The following is a 13,141-nucleotide window of genomic DNA, read 5'->3' on the forward strand; positions in this document are numbered from 1 at the left end:
ATACTGGACAAAAGGCTTGTACTTGGTAAGCTAATGTCGGTTTCAGGGAGGAAAGGGCAAAGACATCTAGGTTGTAGTCACCAGCCTGGTGGGAAACTGTTGGCCTAGGTTTTGTCAATCTAATCTGTAAACAGTTCACACTTTGTTCCTATTAACTTGTTCCTCTTTCAACAACCTTGAAGCACTACACACACAGATTTTCAGAACGAGTTCCCCACAAACAGTAAAAAAAAGAGGCATTTTGTGAAAAATATGGCGTTCACCTTTACTCTACTTTCAGTGTGCACATTAATGTGTATGATTGCACCAGGTCTAACCTGTTGCCTACAGTGAAGTGTCCACTGATGTTTGTCCAGACAATCTCCATACTGTGTACGTGTTTTTCCGTCCCTGCAGACATCATACAGTCTGTGTACACACACATCTCCGTTGTTGGTAGGTTCATACCCCAGAGCACAGAGGCACTGCCCATCGCTGATCTAGGAAGAAAACAATGTGGAACAAACATGAAAAGCCGCATTTTCATGTGTTGGCTAGTTTGTTACTTAATACCCTAACTTGATAATCCATTTATTCATTGACTGACTCATACACATTCATTATTTATTTGCCATTAATTCATCAATCGATCAATCAGTCAATCAATCAATCAATCAATCAATCAATCAATCAATCAATCAATCTATCTATCTATCTATCTATCTATCTATCTATATGGTTGTGAGTTTGCTTGTTTATTCCCTCCTTCCTTCCTTCCTTCCTTCCTTCCTTCCTTCCTTCCTTCCTTCCTTCATTCATTCATTCATTCATTCATTCATTCATTCAATATTAGATCTCACACCAACATCCAGACAAGAGTCAGAGAAAAGAATCTCATTTCCCCTCAGTATGAGCTGATGAGCGGAGGGCTCAACAGCCAGCCACCCAGCGACAGACCGGGAAATTAGACCCTGCTGTGAGGGAACTTGATATAGAGCGCTTTCTGCTTGAAGCTACAGATTGTTTAGTCTAAGGTTTCTGTAAGCCAGTGAGAAAGCTATTCTGATGACCATGCCAGTGTGCACGCTGTATCCTTGGACTTAAGAGTGACACAGAAAATCCTGGACTCAAGAAGTCAGAGATCTTCCTAGGATTTATGTAAATAAAGGAGAAACATGTAGGACAAAGAGGCGACAGGTGACAAGTAGGATGAGGTGTTGTCGATATGAAAAACAGATGGTGGAGAGAAGCTGTGCAGTCACGCATACAGAGTATAAGTGACTGAAAGTGACTGAACGTGAGGAGCACAAGGATCCTCCTAAAGTCACAATGAAACCACATTTTGAGAGCATCTTGCTTCCTTCATGTGATGTATGTGATGTGAACTAGGATATGGATATTGAAGTCACCTCTAAAGAGTTTCTGATTTTTATATAAAAATACAATAAAATGTGTTTTTTTGTGTTTAAATTGTCAAATAGGTGTATGGTATGATAGTTAGAATAAGCTAAAAAGGTGAAAAAGTTATTTTTCATTTCAGCGGGAGGAATGACTGGGTTAGTCCTGCTATCATGTGTAAACACTGGGAGTGTATCACCTGGAAGCTCTGTCCTTCTCCCAGACAGACGCAGGTGTCTTGCCCAGACAGAGGCTGCTGGGCCCCGGGGCCACAGGGCAGGGAGGCAGGCAGACCTGGTCTGGGACAGTAGTGATGAGGAGGACACTTAACACAGCTGTCTATGGTTGTAGCATCAGCAGTTGGTCCATAGGTTCCCCTAGGACAGGGGACTGAAGTGAAGCTCCCCAACGGGCAGTAGAAACCTGTTAGAATTAAAAAATATGTTTCCTATAAGACATAAACTGAGTTTTGATTAGCAGAGCTCTACCCTCATTTACCTTGCAATCTCTATGTCTGGCTGCTGGGATCCCTTGATATTTTTTATGTGGCATGCAGTTCAGTTCGTTGTGAAACTCAAAACAAAGATCAATGACATGACTGACTAAAAGCATGCAACACAAGCAGGTCATGTAGTATTGATCTTCTGGTACTGAGCAAATACCAGTTCATTTTGCTGTATTCCAAACAGTGTAGACAGCCTACCTGAAGGGCAGGGAGGCCTCTCCTGGATGTGTTGACTGAAGTTGTTTCCATGAACCAGACAAAGGAGCGCAGAAGTACGTAGCCACCCCAGACACCCAAACCACTTGGGACCCCATGGCTTTAGCATTGTTTCTCTGTCCTAGCCCAACAACACCTGCCTCGGGAAAGGACAGGTGGAGGAGTAAGCCAGCTCTATTCCAGACTTAGGGAGAGAATCGGCAGCAGTTTTTCTAATTCTTAGCCTCACCCAGGATCAGTAAAAAATGCCCTGGCTGACTGTCTCATTTTTGCCATAACTGAAAAAGTAGTTATTGAAATGCTAACTAACTTGGTGACACTATGATATACCAAGCTCACTCCCTCGGTCTACCTATCCTATCCTATCTGTCCTAGGTCGCATGCCTGACCTGATCTGTCCATTAGTAAGATAGAGCTGCAAGGTAGTGGGCTAGTCGGTAGGCATAACTTTCACTGGCCTGCTGAATGATTTATGAGGCCTGTGAGGTAGGGTGACAGTGACAGTGGAGGACAGCAGGGAAGAAGGAGAGACACTACGGCTACCTGGTGCTGCCTGGTCAGATTACTGTATTTGTTCTTCTCAATCCCACCATGAAACTGATTAATGATTTGGCTCCCAACGCGCCTCAACACAACTTTGCTTTAGAATACTCTACTGCACTCCACAGGCCGCACAGCTGTTATTGAATTCATCCCACTTCTCAGAAGTCAGATATCAGTTTCAGGTATCAGTTTAACCTAAAATCTGTAACATATTCTGCTTTTTGTCAAATGTTGTCAAATCAATGGCATCTCCCAGTTTCTCTTATAAAAGAGCATCATTTGAGTCAGAAGAAATACAAACAGATACTGATTTTTTTTTAGGTTTTTTTGTTTTAATGTCTGGCACTGTGAAATAACAGTATGATCAAGGTCTGTGTGGCACAGACCACATTTGCTTCAATAAATGTCTGTTTTATCTGCAAGTCGAAGTGCATTTGATATCTTACTTCTGAAAATCAGTTCTTAACCCTGATAGTCAAAGAACACAGATTCAGTGTAACACCCAAAGAAACTTTCCATAAGCACTTCTATATAAATAAAATAACATCTCTCTTGGTACAAAGACAGGTTAAACAAAATTGATGCTTTTCTCTTTGCTGCCATGGAAACCTTTGACCTGGATAGAGTAACTTTGATGTTAAGGTTTGCAAGATTGTGTACAGATTGTTACCCTTTGCTTCCTATTCAAATGAAGAGATAACAGGCCTGCCCTAGCTTTTTATAAGGTACAGCGTATTCTGATTAAACTGTGCACAAATTACAAAACAAATAAACATTAATATAAATAAACATCACCAAGAATTGAGGTCAAGTTCTCTATAAATAAAAAAGTTAGTCCTGCTTGTATGCGTGGGCGAGTGTGTGTGAATGCCTGTGTGTGTGTGTATGTGCGAGCCCTTCTGTGAGTAGTTTGTGTATGTATTAACCTTTGCTTTATGTTCAACAGTCAACTGTATATGTGCAGAAAGCAGTTGGCAGTGCTGCTTTATGTAACTAATGCCATCCTCGTCTCACCCTGTTATTGTATTGAAATAAATGATGGACTTTGGGTACCTTGAATAACCTACATATTTCATCATGGTAGCCATGGACTATGACCCTCAATGACGACTCGTAACTTACCTAACCAAAGAGGTTTTTTTTTTTTTTTCATTTTCTAACCGAAGAAGGTTCAACTTTCACCCACATGTCCATGCTCCAAGTGGCAAAGCCCTGCGCACTGCATAGACGACTACAAAACAGGTTCATGTGATCATGGACAGGTGGTCATGTATCAACATGCAAGTGGAATGTGGAATGCAAAAACAAAAGGTGCTGTCACTGTACATGTGCCCCACACACACTGTACACATACATGCACCCAGTTTTTTCAGTTTTGTCTGTAAAAAAGCATTAGCATAATGCACAGGTCTGCATATTAAGCAACAGTCCAACTCTAGATAAATTTAATTCTACATAAATTCTGCTAAAATTTGTGATTAATGATTAAAGCACCACAGCAGACACTGTGTGGGGAATCTGGATTAAACAAACTTCCCCAATGTTTATGTTCATCTAATTCTCATTCCCAGCAAAGTGGGCCATGGACGTTGCAAAGATCGACAACTGAATCACGCCAAACTTCTTATCTCACTGTGGGCATACAAAGTGAACTTATTGAACCTCTTAGTTCCAATAAACTCCTACCTCATTTTTATTTATTGATTTGTATTTGGAGGGCAAAAGTTGTAGAGTTGGCTTCAGCCATTCCATATCTAGAATTGATAACAATAACAATAACAATCGTAGCAATAATCATAATAATCATAATAATCATAATAAAGCAGATTTTCCAAACTGATTTACAAAGAGTGAGAGAACCACAGCACATAACAAACAATAAGGGCAACAATACAACACTAAAAAAAGAGAAACAAAGAAGTGATTTAGAAGAAGACACTGACTTTGCTATCCTAATTTCCTCTGGCAGGCCGTTCCACAGGTTAGGAGGGTTTTGTGTTAATGGTAAACGCTAAAACCAAATTTCAACACACTGAGATTTATCATTGGAATTAGTGAAACTAGAAACTAGAAGTGATTCCATCAATTGATTCAGTTGGTGTGTTACGTCCTATATGTTTTTTTGGTTTTTTTTCTTTCATTCATTCACTAATGACTGGACAGTGACTCCATTTTACAACAGTGTGTACATACTGACCCTCATTTTACATGACATCATTAGCATTTCCTTCAATCAATGTTGCAAGAACGCTAGTAAGTTGTCTGATCGTTCAACAGTGGACGCCGGTGCTATTGGCTAGGCCTCTGTGTGTGTGTGTGTGTGTGTGTGTGTGTGAGACAGTGTGTATGTTGTGTTGGTGTGTTGATCTGTTATCAGTGTGACCCTCCACGTGTTGACTGTTGACATAGGCAGCCGCTCTGATAACGAGGACCTTTATAAGGCAGATGAGAGGAGAAGTCACTCTGCAGACCCTGATCCACAGGTAAAGGCCAGCCAGTCTCTCACATATTGATCTTTCTGTCTTGGAATGAGAAAGAAATGGCTCAGCTGCAGTCTACAAAACAGAGCTTACAGATAATTTATGGAAACATACACAGTAATTTGGAAATTCTGATGTGTAATTCTTATGCATTTCTCTCGTGTCACTCCACAGAAAGACAAACATGCATCTCAAAGTAGTGATCTTTGCCTTGTCATTCTTGACAACCTCAGGTATGGAATACTCCTCAGCCTTTGAACTGGTTTTCAATATCCTTTATTGGAGGTGTATAAGCTTTTGCATAAGAGGTGCTGACATGTGTTTTGTTTGTTTGTATGTAGCGTACCCACTACACCACGGGACCTCAAGCAGGGAGGCAGCCTGGGCCGATCCAAAGCTCAACCAGGCTCACGACAAGGCAGAACTCACAAAGGATGTGGAGTAAGTTTATTGAATCAAGTTCTGTAAATCGGGTAAACACCGTAAATAATTTTGTATCCATACACACATGTCAACACAAAATCTTTGAATTGCACAGATGTAATCTGACTTGCCTTTCTCTCTTTGCACAGTAATGCCTACAAGAGCCACGTAGACAGCAGTGGCCTCTACTCCCAGGAGGATGATCACAACAAAAACCCCATGGTGGAAGAGATGCGGCGCAAACTCAACGTGGAGTCGGAGCGCCTGCGCACCCGTCTGCGCCAAGAGCTGGCCGAGCTGCGGGAGAGGCTGTCCCCATACCCAGCCCACCCCAGCTCCGCCCTGGCCAGCATGAGGGAGCGCCTGGCCCCCCTCACCCAGCAGCTCCAGAGCTCGCTCAGCAGCAGCACCCAGGACCTGTGTAGCCAGCTGAGCCTCTATCTGCAGGGCCTGGAGCTGGCAGAGGCCCAGGCGGAGGCCAGTCCAGCTCTCTACCGGGACGCCCTCCACTGGATGAGCCAAACCCTGGAACACAGCGGATCTAAGCTGGCTGAAATCATCAGCGACTTCCAGACTAAATCCTCTGGGGTGATCGATCATCTGAAAGAGATCAGTGCTAGTGAGGGAGCCAAACCAGGGCTCTGGCAGGAAATGAGCTCCAGGCTGGGACAGGAAGTGAGCTCATTGAGGCTGGAGGTGCAGAGCAGGGTGGGGGCTCTCAAAGCTGAGCTCGCTGCTCTGCTCATAACCGCGCAGCCTCTCAAGGCTGAAGTGAAGGCCAGTATGGATCGGTTCTGCCAAAGCGCAGCTCTGCAGAGCCAAGTGTTCCAGGCCCGGATAGAGAGGCTGTTTCTGGGACTGGAGGAAGAGATGGAGGTCCAGGAAGCCTCCAGCCCGTCTTCTCCTTCGTCCTCCATACAGCCGGGTGGCTCTTTGCAGGAGGACTTCTCAGTCAAACTCTCTGCCCTGATCCAGGACATTCTGCATTCAGTGCAGTGAGAAAGACCTGCACATTTCATTATGTTGAAACTCCATTAATGTCCCATTAAAATGGTGCATTTGAGCTGTATCATTGTCCATGAATTTGCTTATGTCATCGCCCAGCTTACTCTTTGACGTTGTACCGGTGAAGTAAGTAGTGTGTATATATTTATGAATGCATTTTGTTTCATTCTGTGTGTGAGTGCCTGGATGATGGTCTGTATACATTTATTTTACTGTAATCTGTAAATAGACACTGCTTGTTGTGAGTAAACAGAGTTTAAGACTTTCTTTGCCTCCTTTTTTTCCTTCAAATCAATTTCATGACGTGAAACAACAACAGAGCTCAACACCCACCTAGTTTTAAACTTTATTCTGTGTTTTATTCAAAATCTGTACAAAGCATAGCAGCAGGTTTATTCACTCCATATTATAATGTGTTCCACTCAAAAAAGCATAATAAATATGTAGTAGCTGTTTTAAGCATTATAATCCAGATGCTGTCCTACATACCCCAAACCATTTATGAACTGTTAAGACTCCTGTCAATGGCTGGCAGCCTTTTCAGAGTAGCTGAAATTAACAAAGAGTTAAAAAAAAAAAATGGAGCCATCATTTTTACCTCATAGCGAATTAATATTTCATATATCTTTAGAAAATATAAAAATTACACAATTCTTTAAGTACTTACATAGTTCAGGTTTGACTATTCCTTCATAACCGATAATGATATTGATACTGAATACAGATGCTATAGATATAGATACAAAAAGCTGTAAAGATAACAGAGTATTTGCTTGTTTTTCATGGTAAAACTGTAAATATAGAGTCTTGACTATCTAAATCATGACACATTATCACATATGTGACCTATATGATCTCACTATATGGCATGAGGTCAAGAGGTTCTGACGATTGGTCAGTTGATCTGTTAGTCAAAGGCATGAGGTAGTCCTCCGGCCCAGTAGAATTTCTTAAAGACGAACCAGCCACCTAGAACCAACAAGACGGCAGCAGCCGATCCGAACACCAGGCCAACCACCAGGCCGGTCACGTTCACATCCTCCTTCCCCGACGGCTCGCCACCAGCTGATGCACACACAGGAAATGGAGAGCATATTTTGTGTTATGTTATGTTATATTGTGTGTTATGTCCTTTAAATCATAAATGAATATCCTCTAACAGAGATGAAAATGTACATGGTGATTTATGAGTGTGATGAAACTGAACTCACCATAGGCGGCTGCAGCGGGTCTATCTTTTGGGGAAGATGAGAGAGAAAGAGACAGTCAGTGAAAGTCGGTCTTATTCATTATAATGGTTCACTAAAATGATAATGCTTGGAAATAGCTGAGGAAGTCGATGTGAAGTGGGTCTAACCTTCTGTAGCAGTGTAGAGCGGTCCTACTGAAACAGTGGCAGAGTCCCTGGCCTCCTCTCCAAAAGGAATCAAGGATCTTTTTCTTCTGTTACTACAAGCCTGCAAAAACACAAACATCCAGTTCAGTTTAGTTTGATCTACATGTCTAACAATGTTTTAAATCACTGTAAAGCACAGACTTAAGTGGCTTTTATAAAACAGTGGTAACGCTATTATTATTGCAAGCAATATAGTTCTATTACTGGTATGAGTTGTGATTTTCAGATATAGTTCAGTGTATCAACTGTTATGTCGTCACAGGTTCATATTTAATGGGTATTTTACAATACCCTGATCAGGACTGAGGACAGGAACTCATGATCAATTGATAAGATACAGTAATTATGAAACTATGAAATTATTATTATAGTATATGTGGTGATACATTGCATTATCCAGATCTTTGCCCTATAAACATTTCCTCTTTTATGGTGCACCTATGATAGTTGCTCCACCAAGCTTTCCATCGTTGTCCCTAACATCCTTGAAGCAGAGTGGATCGGCCTTGACTTTTCAACTTACATTCAGCAGCTCTTGACACTTGGTGGGCTCACACAGTCTAAGTATGCAATGCAGGTAGATGCTGGACTTGTCCTGGTTGCGGTGCTCTACGAAGCGGAAGGCCTCAAAGTTAAACTGGGCGATCTTGGAAAGGCCGTTGCTTGTCACAGATGTCCGTGGGTCCACTGCACAACTAGTGAAGAGCAGCATTGTTTAGATATAATCGGTGAATGAAAAGTATTGTTATTTCACCCTATGTAAGGAAATATACATTGATGTTGGTGGCTGTCATACCCTGTGAAGAAGTTGTGCTGCTCACTGTTGCTCATGTTGTAAGCACTGGGAGTTGCAAAGCAGTGATCCAGCAACACATGGAAACTGAACAGAATGACAATGAGCCAGTGAGTTACTGTTGGTCATAGGAATACATTGTGCTGAGCTCTGTTTCGATATTTGCATTCAGATAAATGAATTCGCTTGTAGAGTATTTATTAAGTTGAGTCTTTAAAATGTGCTTTACTTACTTCCCTGTGAGGTTAATGGCCTTGACCTCCACATAGACCCTAGTTCGCAGTTCAAGTCCTGTTGGAGGTAGCACTAATGGATGACCATAGTTAGTGTCCTGAGGAAATAAAACATAAAACAGTAAAAAAAAAAATTGTCAAGAGATATAGCTATAAATTGAGTTATATTAAGTTATAAATTATATGCTATTGAATGCTGACTTACATTATATACACTCATTTTTAGTGTATCAATGAAGGTTCCATTATTATCACTGGTGGCCACAGAGACTGAGGACCTAACATGAGTTTATGGGAGAGATGCAATAGAGAGGAAAAAAGAGACATAAAGAGAATTTCAATATTATGTATTGCTTCAGTGACAGCAGCAATTGTACGGCAGTGGAAAAAGTAATAACCTTATTTAGATAGAGATCACAGAAATACTGTATCCCTTAGAGTTACATCCAATAACACATGGGGGTACTTCACATAAGTTCTCGGCCTATGACAATGATGTCATTTTATTCATCTCGGATCCTGAAGCTTCTATTGCCCCCCTGCTGGATCTAATGAACAAATTTGGCTCATTCTCAGGGTATAGGATAAATTGGGTAAAGAGTGAACTAATGCCTTTATCACAACTGGTAGACAAGGCATTCCTGAAGACTATCCCATTTAAGATTGTCTTAGATAAATTTGTACATTTGGGTATTATAGTTACAAGACAACTGGGCCAGCTATTGGAACATAATTGGGATAAGACAATGAAACATTTGGAGAAAAACATAGAGTTTTGGAACACCTTGCCTATCTCAATGGTGGGACGCATCGATGCCATAAAAATGGTAATGTTGCCTAGGTTTATATACATTTTTCAGTCAATTCCAGTGAACATCCCTCAATCGTACTTCAAGAAGCTAGACTCTGTTGTTTCATCTTTCATTTGGTCTGGTAAAGTACCCAGAATTTCCAGGAAGCATTTAAGTAAAGGTAGGAGTGAAGGTGGATTTGGTCTCTTTAAATTGTACTATCTGGCTGTCCTATATAAATATTTTCTCTTTCTGGCATGGTTGCCCTCCTGGCAGTAACCTGGAAGAAATGCCTGCATGGCTACAGATTGAGCACCTTTCTTGCAAGCACTCATGTCTCCCAGCACTCCTTAACAGTCCTACAAAGACTAAAACAAGCCATATATGGGAATAACCCCATAATCCATAACTGCTTAAAAGTTTGGTCTCAGGTGTTATCAATATTGAAAGCCCCTAAAATATACCTGGACACTACTATATGCTCCAATCATGCATTTAGACCTGGATGCTGGAGGACCCGGTCTTCACAACCTGGAGGGAGAAGGGTATCATCTCTCTGAGAGATTTATATATTAATGATCACCTCGCCTCTTTTCAGCAACTGCAGCAGACATTTCAGCTCCCGACATCACATTTCTTCCGTTTTCTACAATTGCGACACTTTTTAAGGGCTCATGTCCCACTGTACGAGCAGAAACCACACCATGCTGCTTTAGATAGTCTCTTGACTATTAAACCATATACTAAAGGCGCTGTGTCTTATTTTTACAACATTCTACAAAATCGAAACAGTCCATCGTCAAATTCATTCAGGGAAGACTGGCAGAAAGAATTGGGCACTGAAATTACAGATGAAGTGTGGGAAACCTGTATTGAAAATATTCACAGTAGTTCAATAAATGCTAGGCATACTTTGATACAATTCAAAGTGGTGCATAGATTGCACTTCTCTCCCACTAGATTACAAAAATATTCAAAGATACTTCACCCCTCTGTGTGAAATGTTCAAAAGATCAAGGAACTCTATCTCACCAATTCTTACAATGTCATAGGTTGCAAACTTTTTGGGGTCATTTATTCGATTTTTTTTGCCAAAGCTTTTAATAAGGAGTTTCCCCCTGCCCCTCTAACCGCGCTATTTGGGGTGGTTGAGCCAGGTAGAGTGAAGGATAGGTATGAAGCGCAGGCCATCTCTCTATCCACACTGCTAGCCAGAAAACTGCTACTACAATTCTGGAAATCTGAGAAGTTCCCAACATTTGATATGTGGCCGAAGGAATTAGGAAATGTATTACATCTAGAAAATCAGATTCAGTATGTCAAACAGAGAAGGACTCTTTCAGAAAATCTGGCAACCTGTCGTTAGTCTGATTTAAAAATTGGTGTGAATGGTTAATGGTCTAAAAGGTTAACTGTGTTATATGTCAACACCTTGTAACTTATGAGATACATTATGTGTAACCTTTTCTCTTTTGTGTTACCGTCAATGTTTTTCCTTCTTTCCGTAGTTTTTTTTTCCTGGGCATTTGTTGTTAGTTTGTGTGTTTGTTCTGTTGTATTTCTATACCGCTTTTCAAAATCAATAAACAGATGTTAAAAATTAAAAAAAAGAAATATCCCTTAGGCACAAACTAGGGACTCCAGAGATGGAAAATGACTCACGCCACTATCTGTGTGTTGTTGACCAGGTACTCCAGTGGGTAGCGGCAGGAAAAGTGATAGTAGAGGTCTGTGGAGTAGCTGATCACCCCCTGGTCAGAGCTGGGAGTGTCAATGTACCCTGTGATGATAACTGACTGGATACTGGAGAAAGCGCTGAAGGGACCCGAGGAGTCTGGGACCTCATCCACAATCTAAGAAAGACAACGGAAGAAGACCAGATCATTACATGGCATTCTCCTATGTGTTGCCAAATAAGCCTAAAGTGTTGTCCATCTAACACCCAGTTGGAGCAAAAACAAATCCCATTCATCCGGCAATATCTCCCTCTTACATAATCCAGCCATTCTCCTACAGCACAGTCTTCCTTCTACTGTAAAAGACACCATCTGACCTGCAGGGACTGGCGGCAGGGGTTCTCCAGACTGTGGTTAACAGGGAGCTGGTAGCGGATGATGGGAGGGTCCACGCTGGTGTCGAGGGAGCCTTGGCACTCGGTCTTGTTGTGCTCCCCGTTCAGCGCCAGGCCGGTGGGGTCGAAGCCCGCCCACTGCGCCGTGCACAGGTTGATCTCCAGGGTGATCATGCTGGTGCCACAGTCAACCATCAGGTCTGTGTTGTCTGGGGGGGGGGGGATAAATGATTGCACAAAAAAAAGTTTCAATAATGTGAGAATTTGTTTCCATTGGAATCATAGTGAAAACTGATTTTATGATACAGTTACTGCTGTAGAGGCTTCATATATGAAAGACTGAATTAGGCAGAAAAAGACATACACTACCAGTCAAAAGCTTGGACACACCTGACTGAATGTACTATGTTTTTCCATTATCTAATGATCTAAAGGTTCATGGTTAAATGCTTGGAATTTGTTTTTTTTTAGCCAAATATAAATAGTGGAGTTGATGCCTATGTATGAATTTCTTTCCAAAGCCTTTGCCTTTCCATCAAGGCAAAGAATGGCTAAAATATAAGATAGTTTTGATTTGTTTAACACTTTTTTGGTCACTGCATAATTCCATTTGTGTTATTTCATAGTTCATAGTACATAGTTCATTTCATAGTTTTATAGTTGATGTATTTTCTATTGTTCTAAAATGTAAAAGAAATTACAAAAAGAAAGAATAATTAGTCCAACATATTTATAGCAGCAAATGGCATATTCACCCTTCTCTGATTTGTGCATTCATATAAAACTATGAGTGATGTGGCTCTGTGAAGGTAATGTTCCACCTACCTGGGATCCTCTGGAAGTCGGAGGAGCAGTTGTAGACAGAGAGAGCAGGCTGGAGGAGCACAGCCACCAGAGGGAGACACAGGTAAAGAGTCATGGTCTCTGACTGCTTAGTCCTGTGTAGTGTGAGAGGGAAAACTCAGACAAAAATAATAACATAACCATTTTTACCCTCCACAAAACAACCACAAATAGTCAGAGCAGAGACAAAAAGATAAAAATAATGATTTAATAAAAAAAAAAAATGAATAGAAAATGAAAATAATGAGATTTTTTTTCAACCAAATTGTGTTGCAAATTTAGCTTTGTGTTGCTGAATGAAACTGTTGACATTTCCTTTTTTTTCAATTCATTGATATAAAATTGTAGCAATTGGAAAGAAATAATTATTCTATGGTAACGCATGTGAGCTGAGTTGGGTCTTCCTACCTTGGTTTACAGGTACCTGAGCAGGTGTTTCTGTCACTGATCTAGTAGTGGAATGTG

At 41.1% G+C, this 13,141-nt stretch overlaps 2 protein-coding genes across 2 annotated transcripts; one reads left to right on the top strand and one right to left on the bottom strand.

Annotated features, from left to right (window-relative positions):
• Nucleotides 1–5,305: 5,305 nt before the first annotated feature.
• LOC139642766 (apolipoprotein A-IV) lies at nucleotides 5,306–6,543 on the top strand. Its single transcript, XM_071517776.1, has 3 exons — nucleotides 5,306–5,354; nucleotides 5,463–5,562; nucleotides 5,694–6,543. The coding sequence occupies exons 1-3, from the start codon at nucleotides 5,306–5,308 to the stop codon at nucleotides 6,541–6,543; spliced, it is 999 nt and encodes a 332-aa protein (XP_071373877.1).
• A 913-nt stretch (nucleotides 6,544–7,456) lies between these two features.
• Nucleotides 7,457–12,752, bottom strand: LOC139642771 (zona pellucida-like domain-containing protein 1). Its single transcript, XM_071517783.1, has 10 exons — nucleotides 12,659–12,752; nucleotides 11,816–12,042; nucleotides 11,425–11,615; nucleotides 9,177–9,249; nucleotides 8,972–9,069; nucleotides 8,742–8,825; nucleotides 8,469–8,640; nucleotides 7,907–8,006; nucleotides 7,761–7,784; nucleotides 7,457–7,614 (listed from the first exon to the last, which is right to left on the bottom strand). Exons 1-10 carry the CDS (start codon nucleotides 12,750–12,752, stop codon nucleotides 7,457–7,459), a joined length of 1,221 nt encoding a protein of 406 aa, XP_071373884.1.
• Nucleotides 12,753–13,141: the final 389 nt, after the last annotated feature.

This window comes from Centroberyx affinis, unplaced genomic scaffold (assembly GCF_046629955.1).
Source record: "Centroberyx affinis isolate AG114_WGS23_722 - 3 ecotype Tasmania unplaced genomic scaffold, CSIRO-AGI_Caff_v1 ptg000521l_1, whole genome shotgun sequence".
NCBI classification, from domain to species: domain Eukaryota; kingdom Metazoa; phylum Chordata; class Actinopteri; order Beryciformes; family Berycidae; genus Centroberyx; species Centroberyx affinis.